The following is a 17,981-nucleotide window of genomic DNA, read 5'->3' on the forward strand; positions in this document are numbered from 1 at the left end:
GTGCTGTTGGGATCAGGTCTTTGGACCTGTGCCGCCCCCACTCAGGGATGCAGGGACCAAGACAGCTGCAGTTTGATCCATTTTACTGGGGACGGCCTCCGTGGCACAATCTCACTCGCCCGGAGGAAACGAGCATACCAGGCACTAGACAAGTGGGGAACGTTTATTATTGCAGTAAATAGAAGAGCCGGTTGCTCTGATTGGGGGATGGGGAAACACACAGCTGGGAGGGGGATGCAGCTCACCTTCCTGCAGGGAACCTACCCAGATACTGAGCTGCTCCTACAGGACAGGAAGAAAGGGGCTCCAAGAGCTTCCCAATGCCATAGACTGCATAGCACATGCCTTGTTACTGACTCCACAAAGCCCTACCACCAACCACATGGAGGGCCAAGGAGATGGCCTGGCTTCTGGGGAGCTCCCATCCATGGATCCTGCCCCTGGGTCTCAAGTGACTTCTGCAGAGGAAGACTAGGCCAGAGGAAGGATTGGCCTGCGTGGGAAGGAATGAGGATGGGAAGCCACGTTCCCCCCTCAGACATTTATAAAGCTGCTGTCTGATGGCCCTGGAAGGAGAGGGGCTGGTCTGCAGCAGAACTCAGCTCCCCCAGCCTACAGTGCAAAGACAAGTCTCCACCTCAGCTGCTGCCCACACAGGGTACATGCCCGATAAGCCCTATTGAGCAAGGCCCAGCCATAAGCAACATGGCCTTCCAGCTCCTGCCCTTTCCTGCTCTCCTTTCCCTCTCCTCTCTGCTCCCTCTTCCCCCTCCTCCTCTCTGCTCCCTCTCCCATCTCTGCTCCATCACATTAGAGCCTGCTTCTTCCTTCATTGTCCTGCTTCCTGTCCTCACATTCCCATTCAGGAAATGCTCTCTTACTGTGTCGCTGCCATTCAACCCATCACAGGCAAGAGGGGACCAGAAATTGCCTCCTGCCCCACACTGGGGCTTGCTTATTCCATCTACCTCACAAGGCAGTTTGGGGGAAAAAAGCAACCCAGAATGACATATTGCAAGCCATGTAACTACAAGGACCAGTGAACCTGGTGGAGAAAGGCCATCTTTGCTAAGGATTCAGCACTTTGTCCCTTCAACTGAGGGCTGAGAAGACGCTCAGGATAATACAAAAACCCCAGTGGCTCCCCCGGTAAAACCAGCACAGACCAGCCCTGACATTCCTGATACGGCTGCTGTAAAATACCAGCAGAATTAGGGATTGAGGGCCCTCTCTGACCTCTCTTCAGAAAGAAGCCAACAGGGCACAACCCCATTTCTTTCTCTGTGGGGTCACTTTGGAGGGATGGACATGACACAAACTGCAACCCTGCCCTCGCTTTCCCCTCCATGGCCATAGTAATACTGCACGGCAGGCCTCCCCACTAAGCAGGGCCTCAAGTCAGTCTCGGTCTCCGTGCCAGCTCCCCTCCGGGCAGACACACAGAAACAGGCCTGAACGCCCCCGACCTGCTGGGAAAGGGAATGAGCTGGGACCATCAAACTCATTTCACTCCTGGCCTCAAGCTGCACTTGACCCTGGTGCCAGAGGTGAAGGTAAGTCCCCGTCCCTGTCCCCTTGTCTGTGCTGGGGCTGTGCAGAAGGAGCACTGCTTTGAGATTAACTCCTCAGGGTCCTAATACTGAAACCAACAGCATGATGCTCGACGAGGTGCTAAGCGCAGCAGGTGCAGGCTGGCATGTGTGAAGCAGGGAGAGAGTGAGCTCCGGCCCCCGCCCCCGCTCAGTCCTTCTTGAAGGCCATGGTGTAGAGGTTGCTATAGTTAGCCCTGGTGTACACAGGCTCCGGGCTGTAGCGGTATGAATTTTTGCTCACCCTCCTGGTGCTGAGCCCCTCCCTGTAGGGGGAGAAGGCGGATTTGCGGGACAGGGGGTAGTCGGGCTCGAAGGTTGGACTCCGCTGTGGAGCCTGGCGCTGGATGGAGATGGGCTGCAGGAAGAAGGGATCCTCCAGCCCCAGGAAGGAGAGGGGATGGTGAGCTCGGTTGGCGCGCCAGTCTCCTCGCAACTGGGATTTCTCCGGGGACGGGGGAGCCACAGGCCTGGAGCCCTCCCGACTTCGTTGTGGCTCAGGAGGGGGCTCGTTCTCATGCGCCGGCTCCTCTTTCTTTGCCAGCAGCCTGGGGAGCTGAACAGCGAGAGAACACATGTTAACACCCCTCCTGCCTATGGGTGGCCTGAAGCACCACCCTGCCCCTTGGCCAATGGCTGCCAGAGGGACATCTGAGTACTGAGGAAACTGCACTTAGCTCCTGTCTGCTCTGCACCGTAACTAAAGGAGCCCCCGACACTTATCAGAAGAGTTGCCGTTTGCCCCCACGTCTGGACAGAATCCACTGCCGCACTGTCCCCACCCCAGAGGTGGCTGCATTTCAATGGTGCGGCATGTGCAGGAAGATGCTATGGAAATAAACAGAGGAAGGGCATGACTGGCCCTCCATCCTCTGCCTTCCTTCCCCACTGTTCATTCCCAGAGAGGGGGAGGAAACCCACCCCGCAGCCCTGCTCTGTGAGGCCCAGCCTCCCTGTCCCCTTGGTGGGTGCAGAGTGTGAGGGGGCTGCATGAGCCTCAGGCCAAAGAGGCCTCCATCTGGACCATGCTGCCCAGAGGGAATTAATCCCTTTAGCTAAATCCCCACGCGCTGGGCAGGGATGAGGAGGCTTCACTGCAGCTCTTACACACCGAGTTCAACCCAACCTGGCAGGAATAAAAGGGCTAGGAGGGGGCTGGGGAGCTGGCGCAGTGGCCTTGGGGGGTAAGGAATGCCAAGACTGCAAAGCATGGCCCCCGCAGACGCCCTCCCTGGCCTTCAGCATCCTCCCTGCTTCCCCTGCAGGAGACACGGGGCACCAGGACCAGCCGCACCAAACTCATTCTCTGCTCAGTGGGGGGGACCCTGTGGGGTTAGCTCCCCCTCCTCATCCCACACATTCCTGCTTCAGATTGGAGCCAAGCAGCCTCCCTGCCCCCTCCCCACAAGTGACGGCTCCCAGCCTAGGAGGTCACTCTGCTCGTCCTGGGACAGCATACCAAAGGGAGAGCGGCGCACTGGCCAAAGGGCCCACGGTGGCCCTCAGGACCAACTCAGGTCTGGAGATAGTGCAGTGCTGCTGGGCCCAGACCTGCCGCCAGGTTCTGCTCAGGCTCCAAGGGACATGCAGCTAACCCACCCCTCCCCCTCAGGCTCCAGGGGACTCTTCCCTCCTCAGGCCCGAGGCTCCAGGGGACCAGCCCTGCTCCGCTCCAGCCCTGCTCAGTAGCCAGGGGACAGGCTGCTGCAGCAGCTGGGAGATGCTAGAGGAGCACAGCTAGCTTCTCTAAATGGTTGATTCTGACTTGTCTCTCCAGCCATGTGGGCACCGGAGCCCAGGTTCAGGCCCCTTAGCTCGGGTTGTCTCTCCCTGTCCAGATGAAGGATGTATTAGGTCTGGTTGTTCTGGTCTCGGCTGCTTCTGGGATTTTCACTGCAAGGCTTTTCCAAAGGCCCCCTGGCCTCAGGGGTGGAGACCCAAGGGGGCTGAGGGTTCCCCACCTCGCTCATGTGCTCAAAGACAGAGGGCCAAGGCTGCTTGGGGATGGGGAAGTGCACAAGTAAAGCCTCCCAAAGACAGGACCAGGTTGGCCACTAGACCCAGCCCTATTCCATCCCCAGCCAGGGTCTGCCCTGTAACGTGCAGGGAGGATGGCTGCTGCCTGGACTCCCAAGTGGAGTCTGGCCCAGGCACCAGACACAGCAGGGTGACTGGTTCAATGCTGGGGCTGGTCCCCTTTGCCATGTTGGCTGCTCCGCCCCAAGCCAGGCTGCCGAGCTGTCCGGAAGGGTATGAGGAGTTGGGTCTGTGACCGGTCCCAGGACAGCAAGTGCTGCAGCCGTGGGAGCAGGGACCCAGAGCCAGGTACCTCAATGTGACAGGAAGAGTCAGGGTGAGACGCCCTGGAGAGCAGTGCTCGGGGGCGGGGATGACATCAAGTCACTGAGGCTTTTCCTGACTGCTGAGCCAGCCCAAGGGGTCTGTCGACAAGGAGGCAGTTCTGGCTGGATTCCCAGCAGCTACTGGGACCAACGTAAGGAGGTGTCTGTGCTCTTGCTGGGCTGGTGTTTGCAAGAACCCACCTCCCCACACCACCACTCTGCAGAGGTGGCCCCTCCCTGCCAGGCACCTGCTCCCTTCACTCTGCAGAAAGAGCGCCAGGAGGAGACTGCAGAGCATCCCCTGCCACCAGGCGAGGGCACCTCCCCTGATCCTCCTCCCTCCCACCCAGTGGCATTTTGAGTCCTAAGTATAGTGCACACTGGAGAAAGATGGGACCCCAGGCCCCCACTGGAAAGCAACCCATTCTGGGGGACCCCTGCATGCAGGGGACCGCCTTGTCCATGGACTATTACTGACACAGTCACAAACACTGACCAGGTAAGTAGGTGCCAGACACCAGCCCTCCCAGTGGGGCTCTGCACCGGGAGCTGCTCGGGGGGCCTTGGGTCGTTACTCCCCAGCACACTGATCTGACAATACTGCCTGCTCCTTAAGGGGCCCCTTTCCCTGCCCCTCCCAATCTCTCTCTTCTACCCCTCACACAGCCCTGTATCCTCGAGGCTACTCAGACCTTACACCCACCACGGAGCTGGGGCTCCCGGCCACTCCTGCCCCACAAAGCAGAAAAGCCTGCAGCTGAAGCCAGCAGCTGAGAACTCGACTCCAGACAGGTCCCCAGGGGGTGGGCAGTGGAGCCCAGTGGGTTCAGGGGGCAGTCTGCATCTCCATGGACACATGACTAATGGGCTGAGAGCCCTGGGTCAGGCGGGGGGAGGGGCAGGAGGGGAGGAGGGAAGAAGGAATCAGCTGGAGGGGAGGTGGGTCACTCCCTGAACTTTCACCTTGCCAGGAATTTCTGGTCACAGACCCAGACTCTCTCAGCTGGGATTTCCTAGGACAGTCCATGTGAGCAGCACTCCGGGGGGCCTGGCTGCAGTCGTCTGGGAAGGACAGACCCCACATGCAGTACGTGGCTTTTGGGCCAGCCAATCTGAGAGGCCCACATTAGCTAATGGGTGTGCCTGAGCACGTGGCTGTGCCCCTCACAGCTGACTGGAGTAGCCCCTGCTTTGGGGCTCCAGACAACGCTCTCCAGTGACCCTCAATCATGACTTTGGCTTCACAGGTGGAAGGGGGCAAAGGACTGGACTAGCAGGGGGGCTTCAGGTCAGGACTGAAGGGCACTGGCACAGCTGGGTGTGAGGTGGCCAAGACTGGGGTGCATCAGCAGGGCACCCCTCTGCACCATGGCCCGTGTAAGCAAAGCCAAGAGTCCATCACTTCCCCAAGCCCAGGGAGGGCCTCTGGTCCATTCTGAGCTGAAGGAGCCATCTCTCACATGGCCCAAAGGAGCCCCAGACTGGCAGCGAGTCTGCTGCTGTAGGAGCCCTTGGTAGGATTCCCAGCAGGGTGGGGCTCCAGCCAGAGGTGGGGGAAGATACAGACCCCAGGCCAGAAGGGGCTGATCCTGGCCAAGAATGTCCTGCCCTCACACATCCCCCTCTCTCCTGCAGGGCAAGAGGGGAGCTCTCAGCGGAAGGGATAAACTCACCGGCACGTAGTGAGAAAGGGTCTCCACCATGCTCCCAGTGACGCTGCGTAGGGCATCCCCCAGAGTGCCCACCTTCTCTCTGGCTATGGAAGCTGCCTTGCGGGGGGTGAGTTGGAGCAGCTCCCCAGCTGTCCCCCAAGCAGCAGAGGGGACCCTCTTCACGTTGGAGATGGTGGAGAGATAGGCAGTTTGTAGGCTCTGGGCCATGCTGCCCAGGAGGCTTGGAGTCTTGGCACCCTCAGCCATCTGCAAAGAGAAACACGCCCAGATGCTCTGGTAAGTGCCAGGCACAGCCCATGCTGGGGAACAGCAGGCCCCAGGCACCATCTCTGTCCTGCAGCCCTGTCCTTCCCTTTGAGTGCCCCAGCCCCCAGCAGCCCAAAGACTGAACAGATGATTCGGAGCCAGTGCCATTGGCCTTGGGTTGAGCAGCCTGCACTGGGGCTTTATCCTGTCCTCCCTCGCCCAAGCCCCCAGGCCTCCAGAGACAAGACAAGCCTGCTCTCCCCCCGTCTCCCCCGTCCCCAGCTATTTGGTTCCAGGCTGTGTTTCCGGTGGATGTTTGTCCAACTCCCCTAGTTGTACTGAGAGTGGGGAGGGCAAAGGTGCAGGGCTCTCACATCCCTTCTTCCTTGTCCCAGCAGACCTCCTACTAGGGGAAAGCTTCCACTCAGCCATTTCCACAGCTTGAACTCCGGGCCAGGTTCTTGGCCCTGGTCTGGCAGCACAAAGCAGCTGTGAAGCTGGTGGATCTAGCCTCCCAAGGATTCCCCTGCAGAGGTGAACCCATCCCTAGGTGTCAGCGCTTCACCAGTAGTGGGTCTATGCCATCCCCTCTGTGCCCAGTGCAAGGCCCTGTGCCCTCTAGGGCAAAGAGGGGTATAGCAGGGCATCCCTACTCACCAGCCAGCCCTGGCTGCCTAAACTGCCCCCTAGGACTGTGGGCCGAAAACTGGACGTTTGAGCAGCTTCCTCTGCTCCCCACCCCTCACTGCAACAAACAGAGCTCAGCCAGGCCAGAGACTCCAGGCCTCTGCATCTGATCAGCCTGGAGGCTGCCAACTCCCTTTTCAAGGGTAGTGGCTGAGGACAGGGGCCTCTCCAGAGCCTCCACCAAGTGAGGGAGGCTAAAGACCCTCACTTCCTGCCCCTCTGCCAGGGCTTCCAAACCCTCAGCTTGCAAGAGCCATCTCCACACCTCCACCTGGGAGGGCACAAGCAGAGGGGACCCTTGAGAGCTGCCCAAGGTCACCAAGCCTGTTTCTTGGGAATAAAGACCAAGTGGCAGAGGGGCACGGGGAGCATGGCCCATGGGATCACAGTGGCTACTAAATAGAACTGTTTCCCTTTATGTGGCAGTGTTATCTAGCAGTTATTGCAGGGGGCTGGGAGCCAGGACTCATGGGTTCTGTACCCAGCTCTGCTACCGATTCCCTCTACAGCAGGGGTCAGCAACCTTTGGCACACGGCTTGCCAGGGTAAGCACCCTGGCAGCCCGGGCCGGTTTGTTTATCTGCCGCGTCCACAGGTTCGGCCGATCGCAGCTCCCACTGGCTGTGGTTCGCTGCTCCAGGCCAATGGGGGCTGCTGGAAGCGGCGCGGGCCAAGGGACGTACTGGCCGCCCTTCCCGCAGCTACCATTGGCCTGGAGCAGCGAACCGCGGCCAGTGGGAGCCACGATCGGCCGAACCTGCGGAGGCGGCAGATAAACAAACCGGCCCGGCCCACCAGGGTGCTTACCCTGGCAAGCCGTGTGCCAAAGGTTGCCGACCCCTGTTCTACAGCCTTGGGAGAATCACACACCCTTCTCTCCCCCACCTCCCTGAGCCTCAGCTTTCCCTCTGTACCTGATCCCTGACCGTACTAAGGGCCACAACTGCTGCCTTGGCCCCTGGACAGGGCCTGCAGGGGGCTTTGTAAAGATTCCCTCGTGGACCCATCAGAGCAGGTGTGCCCCTCTCTGTACCTCACTTGCTTTGGTTTCTTCTTTCTTCAGCTCCTCCTTCTCTTGCTCCTGTTCTGACTCCTTACTTTGCTCCTTGCTCAGCCAACCAGCTGCTGCATTCTGCACATCATGCAAGACCTGCTGGGCCTTGGCCGTGCTCTGCCTGGCCACGGCACCCTGCAGCGAGAGAGAGCAGAGAGCCCGTGCTCACAGCTGGGATCTCGCCAGGGCCACCATGGAGCGGGGCGGCTGCTGCATTTCATGACTGCATCCCTTGTGCTTGAAACTGGCTCCCGAATCCAGGTGTTCTTGCAGCCCACCCTGGCAGTGCATGATGGCCAGCACAAGGCTGATGAGTCAGAGTTCACTGCCCCTCGCCAGGGCTCCAGATTCCCACAGAAAAGCACTCAGCTAGCCTGCAGGCCAGCATCAAGGGAGGGGGAGCTGCACTAACACGCAGCATAACACAGGACCTTTCCATGCGAGGGTCTAACTGTGCTTCATGTTGGGCAAGCCACCCCCGAGCCACGCCTGTTCCCACCTGCGCATGGGGGACAGCGCTGATGGAGCTGCGAGGCTAGGCCTGGTGCTGCTTTGCAGGCTCAGGTACTACAGTGAGGAGATGAACGCTAAGGGGAAAGCCCAGCAATAAATACGTTAAAATGCCAACATTTCCTCTGCCAGCCTCCTGCGATAGAGCTGAGGGACTCACAGGGAACACTCACCCACCACTGACATGCTGCCTTGGCTGGGTGCAAAGCAGCAGCTGTTTGACTGATCCATAACAAAGCTGCACACCAGTTTAGGACAGAAAGTAAAGAGAATTCCAGAGCCATTAAAAACCACAGGAGGGATTTGTCGAGTCGAGATGCAATTACCCTGGATGGAATTTGGCCAGAACATAGGGGTCAAAACCCGAACTCTTTCCAAAAGTGACTTTAGATCTTTAATCACCACAAGTGGCCCAGTCCTTGGAGTTGGGTACCATCCGATTCTCTCCCCTAACACCGCTCCCAGCAGCACAACACCCCTCGTGTCGCGCTGGGGCACTGTGGTCAAGAGAGTCCTCTAATGAGTCGCTCAGACCCCATCCCTTGCAGCAGCTCCATGTTCCTTGGAGGTCTCCCAGCCAACCCAGGCCAGCCCTGCTTAGCTTGTGAGCTCTAATCGGAATGAGTGGCTCGCAGGATCCATTCTGGGTCAGGGTTCTAATTGTGACGGGATGTCCAAGGGTCAGAGGACATAGAGACACACATGGGAAGAAATCCCAAAAAGGCAGGGGGCTGTGGGGTTCTGGCGGGGGTGGTTTCCAACCCCAAGGAAGCAGAGTGGTGAGACAGTGGGTTGGAGGGGGGCTTTTTACTCCTGATTTTATCTGTGCTTCCGCTGGGGCCTTTTGCTTTGGGAAGGATGTTATGTCAAGACCATTAATTAACATTCTAAATTTAGAGCCAGTTAAAAATAATCCATCCTGCTAGCTTGGTGGGGGCCTTGTGTGCGCTGATGCCACAGAGATTATAAGGGGCCAGGACCCTGCCTGCTTTGGAGGGAGAGTGAGCAGCTAGCAGCAAAGAATGAGCCAAAGAGCCACTCGGCTCTTCCCATGGAGCAAGCAAAGAGAAATATATTCACAGCCGCAATGCCCAGTATCCTGTGCTCCACCAAGCATGAGACCTTGAAATGTACTGGCCTGGCTCCTAGACAGGGCAGTAGTGGATGGGCCTCAGCAGTTAGAATGGGATGTTGGGTGGCAGGACACCTGGGTTCTGCTCCTGACATGAACTTGCTGTGACCTTGGTGACTTGGGCAACTGTGTCTCAGTTTCTCCTCAGTGAAATGAGGATAAAACCCCGTCCTACCCTGCTGAGAGGCTTAACTGATTAGGGGGTGTAGAGCGCCTTAGAGACAGAAATAGACAGATGCAAAGATGAGAAGGGCTTTTAGTATAATTTAGTATTACTTATATTTATTTCCCTGTCTCTGTGCCAGCATCCTTCAGTATAGTTCAGGAGATGGGGATTGTGCAGTAACGGCTGCTAAACCAGCAGGGGGCCCCAAAGCACTGTTTTTGTCTAGGTCCTCCATTAAACATTGGTTGTCGTTTGTGTGGCTTGGGATCCAGCAGCGAGCCGGACTTTTTATAGATCCAAGGGGCTATGTTTTACGCCCATGTTTTACGGCAGATCAGTCCCGGCACTAAGCCGCTGCCAGGTTCCCCTTAGCTATGCAGTGCAGGGCGGGGGCACTCACCAAGCCTGGAATCCATGTGGTCAGCTCCTGCCCTCTGGCTCTAGTGCGCTGGATGGTTCTGGCTGTCTGCTGGTAGGCGCGGTGGGAGATGGTGCTGGCCAAAGCACCGATCCTGGTGAAGGTGCCAGGCTCTGGCTGGGAGGGCGTCACTTCAGATCCATGCATCCTTGTGGGCTTATGACCTATGGGCAGAGAGGCAGAGCCAACTGGGAATGGGCATGAAACCAGTATGGGAAGAGGTGGGAACAACACACATGGCCTGGGATTCACCTGACCAGCTCTGCACCCTCGGTCCATGGGAGACTTGGCATGGAACTGCTCTCCTGGGATCTCTGGGGGCAGAATTTGAGTGGTGCACAGGAGCAGGTCTTTGCGTCGGAACTGCCCCGCTACACCAGCTGTACAGCAAAGCCCCATACAGCTCTGTACAGCACCTGGCACCCTAGGACTTTCATTTCCGAAGCCCCTTTTTCAGACCTCCATGCCTCCCCCTCAACCCCAACCACCCAGCCAAGTGCAGTACCTTGCTGAGGAATAATCAGCCCCCCCCCCCGACCTTTTCTCTTCTTTCAGGCTGCATCTGCAGGAGGCATCTGACTAGGGTGACAGCGCCACCTTGTGGAAAGCTCAGCAGCTGGCGCCCTGAGAACTGGTTGGTTGCAGGAGGCAGATCGTACCTGCGTTGGAAGGGCCCATCATGTGGGCCCCCTCGCACAGGTAGAATCACTGGGCCATTTACTGTGTCCGAGGACATAACAAGGAAGAAGGAACAATAACCTGGGTATTCACAGGGCCACCCCTCCCTCCCTATTGCTACTCAGGACACCACCAAGGGATCTCCCGAGCAGGCTAGGTGAGAGAGAGGAGGCTCTACCCTACCCCAGTGCACATAAATCCTCACACGTTCCCATGGAGGCATCCACCAGGTGTGCGGGGAAGACAGCACAAAAGGGACATTCTCCCTCGGTCCTGGCCAGAACCAGACGTAGTGCAGACAGGCTGGAAAAGCTGCCCGTGCACCTCAGTCTTGAATGGCAGCAAACTCTGCTAACCTGACCTGGAACTCCCACCCCCTCCACACTACCCCAGGCCTGCGCGTCTCCTGAGCAGAGGCCTGACAAACCCACTGAACTGGGCAATCTTCACTGTGCTGTGACCCAGGCAAAGGCCATCCAAGCCATTTTCATGTGAATCCGATTTGAGGCCAGGTCTCCCCAAAGGGAAAGGCTTCTGCATTAGCACCCAGTGCCCCCCTCCCACTCGTGACACCATCCATTGATGATTGAGGAGGCAGAGTCACCTGGCTCATGCTCCTCTTCTGGCAGGAGAAACTCCACCAGCTTCTCCAGCTGTCCCAGGGCTCCATCTACCCCAGCTGCTGCCATCTGGCTAACCCGGCTGCTCCAGGTGTATTCTGCTGTGCGTCTTGCTGTGCTCTTGCTCAGCTCATAACCCTCAGCAGTCAGCCCCAAGACCCTGTCCAAGGTGCCAGCTATGGAGTTGCCAATGGTGCTCCTGGCACTTTGAATGGGGGTGGAGATGGAGCCCTTCAGTTCAGATGCAATCTGCACGAGGCGAGATGGAGAAGAGACATGCAACATGTGACAGTCACCCAGGTCTTGCTGCGGGAAGATACAGTGACCAATGGAACCCAAAGCATGGTTGTGTGTAGATGGTTCAGAGGCAGCTCCACAGGAGAGGAGCATCCGCGTCTAGATGGTCTCACTCTGGGTTGAAGGATGCTGAAGGGAAGGGGCACGGGGAGCAGCATGCTCAGGTGTGACATGCTCAGGTGTGACATGGCCCCACTGGTCTGCATGGCTTTAGCAATGACCCTAGGCCCCCCATACACTCACCCCTAGCTGTGGATGACTCTCTGGGGGCCCAAAGGAGACCAGTGGCTCCTAGCATGTTGCCCTATTAGCCTCAGAAGAGCCCATTAACAGCCAGTTATCACCCACATGGAATCAGGAATGAAGCCAATGCCCCCACTGTTCCATGAAAACAGAGCTCTCCCCCGGGAGATCTGTGGGGTGGGCAACATCCAGGAATGGATGGGTCCCATGGGGTGTGGGGGGGGGGGGCAGCAAGAATGGATGGGTCCCACGGGCGTAGGGGGCGGGAATGGATGGGTCCCATAGGCTGATGGGGGAGAGGGGTTGGGTCCGTTACTTACTTTCTCCACTGGGTACTGGAGGGCAGGGATCTTCTCCTCCAGGCGATCCAAGCCCCTACAGGCCAGGATGTTGGCAGCTGTGACTGAACCAGACAAAGCCTGGATATTAGCATGGTGGTATGTGCTGCATGGAGGGGGGTGGATGACTCAGTAGGGGGTTCCCTTTTCTGTGTCAGTGCAAATCCTGATACCCCACCTGAAAGCTGGCAGACACTGTGCTGCAGGGAGGGGTGCAGGTGGCACAGTAGAGGGCACCTTTGCTCTCTGAGTCAGTACTAAACGCAATGCCCTGGAGCAGTGCTGAGGCTGGGGGCGGTGGGAAGGGGGAAGTGCAATGCTTCAGAAGAAGACTTAAGTGCAGTGCTGAATGAGTTCATACTGTTTGGAAAGTGCTTGGATGGTGCAGGCAGGCAATATAGTAGAGCTAGTGCTGACGGATTCTACCCTCCCTCTGCCCCGTCCCCTGGCGACTGCATCAGCACCCTCCCGCTCCACATCTAACCTGCTGTGTCCTGGGGAAGTGCAGGACACACATGGGTCAGAGGGGACAATCAAAGGGGTGTGTCCAAGTCCACAACAGACTACAGCTCCTGCAGGCCTGTGTCATGTTCCCTGCTTAGCGCCGCAAGGGCGGGCATTGAGTAGCTGAGCTCTGGCTGGAGGCTGGGTGCATCTGGGGCTTTGCTGCTCCCGGGCCCTGGCTTTGGCAGGCCGCAGCCAGTCAGGGAGTTAGCATTGGGAAAGAGCTAGGAAGGGGCCAGCTGGACAGAGCACTCCGGCCTCCTGCTGAGCTGCTGACTTTGCACTTTCTTTTCCTCCCCCCTCCCCACCATGGGATGGAATCGGGATGATCTGGGAGCTGCAGACAGACCTGGACTTGACCCTCCACTGATTTCCCCACAATTCATTTCTGGGGATGCTGCAGGGGCTTTTTCTTTGGGAAGGGAGGCTGGGCTAGAGGGGTGGCCAGGCCCTACTAGCGGGTCTGCCCGGGGGAATCCACAGCTGCCAGGCCCAGACACACTGCTCTGAGGGCCAGGGTAGGTCCTGATGTTCCAGATGTGTCCTAGAGAGAGGAGGGGCTCTGACTCGGAGACCTGTGTCTATAACACAGCAACAAAGGGCTTAAACCAGCCCAGGCAAAGCTTGAAGCCCAACCGCCTACCTAAGCCTATGTGGGAAATGTTTAGCACATGTACGGGCACTGTTCATCCTTCATTAACCCAGCACAGGGAGGGCTGACAGAGTCACATGCGCAAACTGAGGCAGGATAGTTACAAAACTTGCCCCAGGCCATGGAGTGAGTTGGTGGCAGGGCCAGGCACAGAACAAGGTGTTCTCAACTCCCAATCCTGTGCTTTGGCCGCTAGAATCTCTCCAGTGCAGCCTTCTTTTCACAGGCAGGGGATTCTCTGTGGCCGCTCCCATGTGCTGACAGTCCCTGGTTCCCACATGCTCCCCGTGCCCCACTCCCCTGCAGCTGGGAAGAATCCAGACTCACACTGAGGCTCCAGTCTGCGCACCACAGGCTCCATGCTCCACGCAGCCAGCAAGCTGGCCCCCTTGACTCCTCTCTCATAGGCCTCACACACCGACGCCACGAGTGGGTGTACCTCTTTGGTGCTGGTGTACGTCCTCTGAAGGCTTTCGCAGGTTGCGTTCACCACCGGCAGCTGCAAGACCCTTTGCAGCACGTTCTCCTGGGCTCAGCAAGAAGGGGACAAGTTAGGGGACCATGCACAGGAGAGAGCCCTGCAGGAAACACTTGCTAATATGGGAGCAGGAATCTCAGTGGCACCATTTATGTAGCAACGGCCACACAGGTCTCCCCCATCAACTACAACAGTCAGTGTCTCAGCTCCTGCTGCAGCTGTGAGAGGAGACCCGGGGGCTTGTCCTTTGTTTCTTTGCAGCAATCAGGGTTGGGGGTGGAGGGTAGAGACGTGTTTATTTAATCCTCATCTCCATGCATCCACTGGGACCTTCCCCTTAGGTTCTAGGGCATCCTGTCACCATAGTGGTGGGTGAGGTATAAGACCCCGAATAGAACAGAAAGGAGGTGAGTGGGACAATCTGTAAAGACACAGGACAGCCCCGTTTAAGAGATAGCACTCTCTGCGGAAGAGCCCTGCCACGTGCAGCTCACAGACAGCATGTTGGACGGTCGGGCACTGCGTGCCTCTGCCCATGACCTTGTTTGCATGGGCTCTGCAGTGTGGGGTAATAATGCTAAATCCCAGACAACAGTCAGTAAGACATTACAGCTGGACAGAGTTCTCTGAACTGAAAGCACTGTTAGAACATTGTGCTCATACAAAGCAAGCCCTAAAAAAAAAAGACATTCCTAGTTAAGTGAAAACACCTTGGCTCTGCCCCTTTATCCCTGGCCTGCATCACCCAGTGCAGTACATGAGTCTGATCAGGACATTACGAAGTGGATCGGTTCTCCAAGTCACCTCAGTGTGGGAGGAGGAATGGGGTAGATTGGGCTAATCAACACTTGGCGAATGGTGGCTATGAGGCAAGTGCTGTTTCTGGAATGCATGTTGCAGAGTAAGAGGAGATATTAGGGGTTTCCAGTGATTTCCAGGGCGGGCGGGGGTGGGGAGGCGGGGAGAGTGTCTGTATTTGGATTGGTGCCCATATATGTCCTGAGCTGATTATAGGTCTGTTCATACAATAAATATGGTAGTCGATAGCATTTCCAGGGCTAGCAATCACATAACTCCTACACTGAAGCCATCTCAATGGCTCTGGTTCTTTACATTTGTACTGTATTCTTAGCACGGTAGCAGGTTTGTGGTCCGTACTGCAAAAGTGGGTAAGGTCAGTCACTGGGCATAGGGATTGTTGATATATAGGCAGTTAAAGGGTCAGAGTTAAGGTTGCTTCTGGACTCTGAACTACTGAGTTTCTAGACTTTAATTTTTTGGGCTTCTTTGGTTTTTGGGGGGACGAGGAAGCTGGGGTTTTTAGTAACTACAATTTTCTAACCATGTTGTTTAATTTAATTGCTATTTACAATATTGATCGAATCAAAGATTTTGTCAGAATTTTTTAGATTTTTTTTTAAAGAGAAAGCATTTAAAAACACAGCTCTTGCTAAAGATTATCATTGTTTTCTTCCAGCAGACACTATCTATTGCTCTAATTACAGATCTGTTGCATAGACAATGCAGACTTGTTCAACGGAACACAATACAGCATAATACTTGAATCAAATACTCCACTGGCAGCATTAGCAACCTCCTCCTCCTCAAGCCAGTCTGATGTTGCTCATACACAGCTGTCTTTGCCTCTCCACCTCGTGCCCACACTCACCTCTGTGCTTCCATTCTGCATTTTCTGGCTGCTGTTTGCTGCCATCACGATACATCAGTCTGCAAAGCAAAGTTCAGAGCCTCGTCAAGGAGCTCCCTGGAAAAACAATGCTGGAAATGGTCTCAGTGCCCGTCTTTAGTCAGCCAAGTGGCTCTGATGGAGTCTCAAGCTGTATGGTACATTATGACCTCTTGCATCCTAGACTGGCAGGGGCAGAGAGCTACGCTGAGGCAGCACATGCCTCGGGTGGGTGAGACCTGGTATTGCTTAACAGCAACCCATCTATCCAATTAAGCATCAGAACTGGTGGTTCAAAGAAGAGTCCCAAATGATCCTCCCTCAGCTAAAGAAAGCGCCTGCAACACAGGGACTCAAAGAAGAGGTTGAGAGGCATCAGCAAAGCTGGGGAACCCAAAATTGGAGTAACAGTCCTGTGAGCCAGGGCTCCTGGATTTCAGAGCAGGGGGGTGGGAATTCGGGATATGAATAGCAGGGGGTGCTGAGAGTCATGATTGAAGTGCAGCAATACAGCTGTGCAGGGTGGAAGTAGAGGGCTGGGGTGGGGACTGCAGGGGCATTAGCAGGACTGTGCAAAGAACCCAGGAGAAGAGTAGCAAGAGATGCAGCAGGTCAGGATTGAGGCACACTGGCAAAGGTGAGGATAATGGGCAGGGCTGGATTAGATGGTGCCGTGGTGGGTCAGGATGAAGCAGCATTGGCAGGGCTCAAGAGTGAAAGAGCACAATCCACTCACGCCGTGCCAGCTCTGGAGCGCGCAGGCAGCAGACACACTCCACCTACTCAGGAGCACAGCTCAGTGCTAGTTCAGATACAGATTCCAAGACACCACATTGTCATGTCCAATGCATTGCAACAGCACAATGCCTGCTCCATCCACTGTGGCCAATGCATCTCAAAGCCATCTCAGGAAGGAGCCTATTTCAACCTCCAAAACCCTAATGCCACCTCAGGGGCACCCCTTCTGACATCCCCTATTGCCACTTCCAGCACAGATTCCTTCTTTCCCAGCCGATTAAATGCAGAACCATTAAGCAGAACTGCTTCGCCAGCTGTCCCCTGCCCCTCCCCTCCCTAGCATTAGGGAGACTGTACACTAGGCATTTGCCTGCTGTTGGGTACTCACGGAGCAGCAGTCGGACGCTGTCATCAGCAGGGTGCCAGGAGCTGAGCGCGTCCGGTTGTGCTAGCCACAGAGCAGATACTCTGACAAAGATGCATCTTACCCCAGACAGTACCGGCGCAAAGCCCCACCTCCCAGCTGCACGGGTCAAGGAGTCTGCAAGTTGCTGTGGTAACATGATGCATGGCTCCCTTGGCCATATCAAATTCAAAACAGATGATTGCATGACCAGTCTGGAAAATGCCCCCCCCCCCCCCCATTGCAGATCCTAGGAACTGAGACACAGGACCTGCATCTAACCCGACCCTACCAAAACAACGTAACAAACGGGGAGAGAAAAATCCCTTGACATTAACACCTAGAATGGAACCATGAGCAATAGGCAGCCTGGAGGCAGTCAGGAAGAATAAGAAAGCTCTCACTGGCAGGGTGACAATGTTGGTGGATGGATGGAGTGCAGTAGGGCTCACATATTTGGGACTGAAACCGTAGCTCACAAAATCTTACTTGAAAACTTAGTTCATTGACAAAGACACTGCTGTGTGGATTGAAAACAGGCTACAAAGGAGAAAGATAAAAGGGATGTACTGAGTTGGGAGAGGGGGTTAGTGGGGAGCACAGAGATCACGGTTATGATTGGATTTATTTAACTTCAGTTGGAAGTGGCACATCAGTACAATTCAGAGAGACTGAGTCGGAAGGAGTGGTGAATGCCAGAGGACAGAGAAATAATGCAAAGGGCCCTAGTGAGGTGAGAAGCCCAGAGGTACTTAATGGGAGGGAGGAATCCAGGGGTCAGCAAGGGCTGAAAGATACTGCTTGTTTGCAGACATGATGCTGGGGTATCTTGAAACAGCCAGCAGCAGATGGGCAGGGGAGGCCCCTTGCCACCATAGTAGAAAGCCCTCTATTTGCTGAGTGGCTGCTTCATGCTTCCAGCTCCCCCAGCACAGCAGATGGGGCATGACGGTGCAGGTCCTTGAATACCCAGAGTTTCACAGCCTCCCTCAAGCTGGAGAATGAGGGAGGTGGGAATCAGACACATACACAGACCCTGCTGATCCACCCACTCACCCTGGTTTGGGGGTATGGGGAGCAAGTTCCTAGCAAAGATATTCCCAGGCAGACAGGGGCATGGGGGAAATCAGAGGCCGAGCCTTCGGGAAGACATATTCCCCATGCTAAAGGTGATAGAGCGCACAGGGAGCAACCTGCCCCCACACGCACACCTCAAGCTGCATGAGGCTGGCACTTCTACCTTCCTGGCTGAGCTCCGCACCCCATGGAGGTGAAAAGGGAAAGGCAGCATAACCCTGTGTAAACTTTCCAGGCCATCCCTGTGATGAGTCATGGCTCTCCAGACAGCAGGGCAAAGGGCAGCAGCTGCTCCAGAGCTGCAGCTCATGGATTTGGCAATGGGCTTCCTGCTGGATCTTGCTAGTCTTAAGTAAAAGAACAACTGACCTGAACAGGAGGGGGAAGCATGTGGCTGAGCCGCCCTCCCTGTTGGCCTTAGCGGGAATTGAGACACAACACAACCTCTG

At 56.2% G+C, this 17,981-nt stretch overlaps 1 protein-coding gene across 3 annotated transcripts; it reads right to left on the reverse strand.

Annotated features, from left to right (window-relative positions):
- Positions 1-66: 66 nt before the first annotated feature.
- Positions 67-16,529, reverse strand: PLIN1 (perilipin 1). Of its 3 annotated transcripts, none has more exons than XM_054042397.1 (9): positions 16,441-16,529; positions 15,297-15,355; positions 13,589-13,675; positions 11,976-12,058; positions 11,100-11,364; positions 9,800-9,981; positions 7,571-7,726; positions 5,605-5,850; positions 67-2,145 (listed from the first exon to the last, which is right to left on the reverse strand). In XM_054042397.1, exons 2-9 carry the CDS (start codon positions 15,349-15,351, stop codon positions 1,741-1,743), a joined length of 1,479 nt encoding a protein of 492 aa, XP_053898372.1. In that variant the 5' UTR covers positions 15,352-15,355; positions 16,441-16,529; the 3' UTR covers positions 67-1,740. The 3 variants fall into 3 exon arrangements, with proteins under 3 accessions (XP_053898372.1, XP_053898371.1, XP_053898373.1); XM_054042396.1 differs by having other exon boundaries at positions 13,477-13,675; XM_054042398.1 differs by lacking the exon at positions 16,441-16,529 and having other exon boundaries at positions 15,297-15,474.
- Between the last annotated feature and the right edge of the window lie 1,452 nt (positions 16,530-17,981).

Source organism: Malaclemys terrapin, chromosome 10 (genome assembly GCF_027887155.1).
Source record: "Malaclemys terrapin pileata isolate rMalTer1 chromosome 10, rMalTer1.hap1, whole genome shotgun sequence".
Classification (NCBI taxonomy): domain Eukaryota; kingdom Metazoa; phylum Chordata; order Testudines; family Emydidae; genus Malaclemys; species Malaclemys terrapin.

Coding starts and splice junctions, on each gene's coding strand:
- PLIN1 (XM_054042396.1), bottom strand. CDS start 15,341: ATGGCAGCAAACAGCAGCCAGAAAATGCAGAATGGAAGCACAGAG. Junction 12,059..13,476: donor GCGCAGACTGGAGCCTCAGT/GTGAGTCTGGAT, acceptor TGTCTGGTTCAG/TCACAGCTGCCAACATCCTG. Junction 2,146..5,604: donor CCCTTTCTCACTACGTGCCG/GTGAGTTTATCC, acceptor CTCGCTGTTCAG/CTCCCCAGGCTGCTGGCAAA.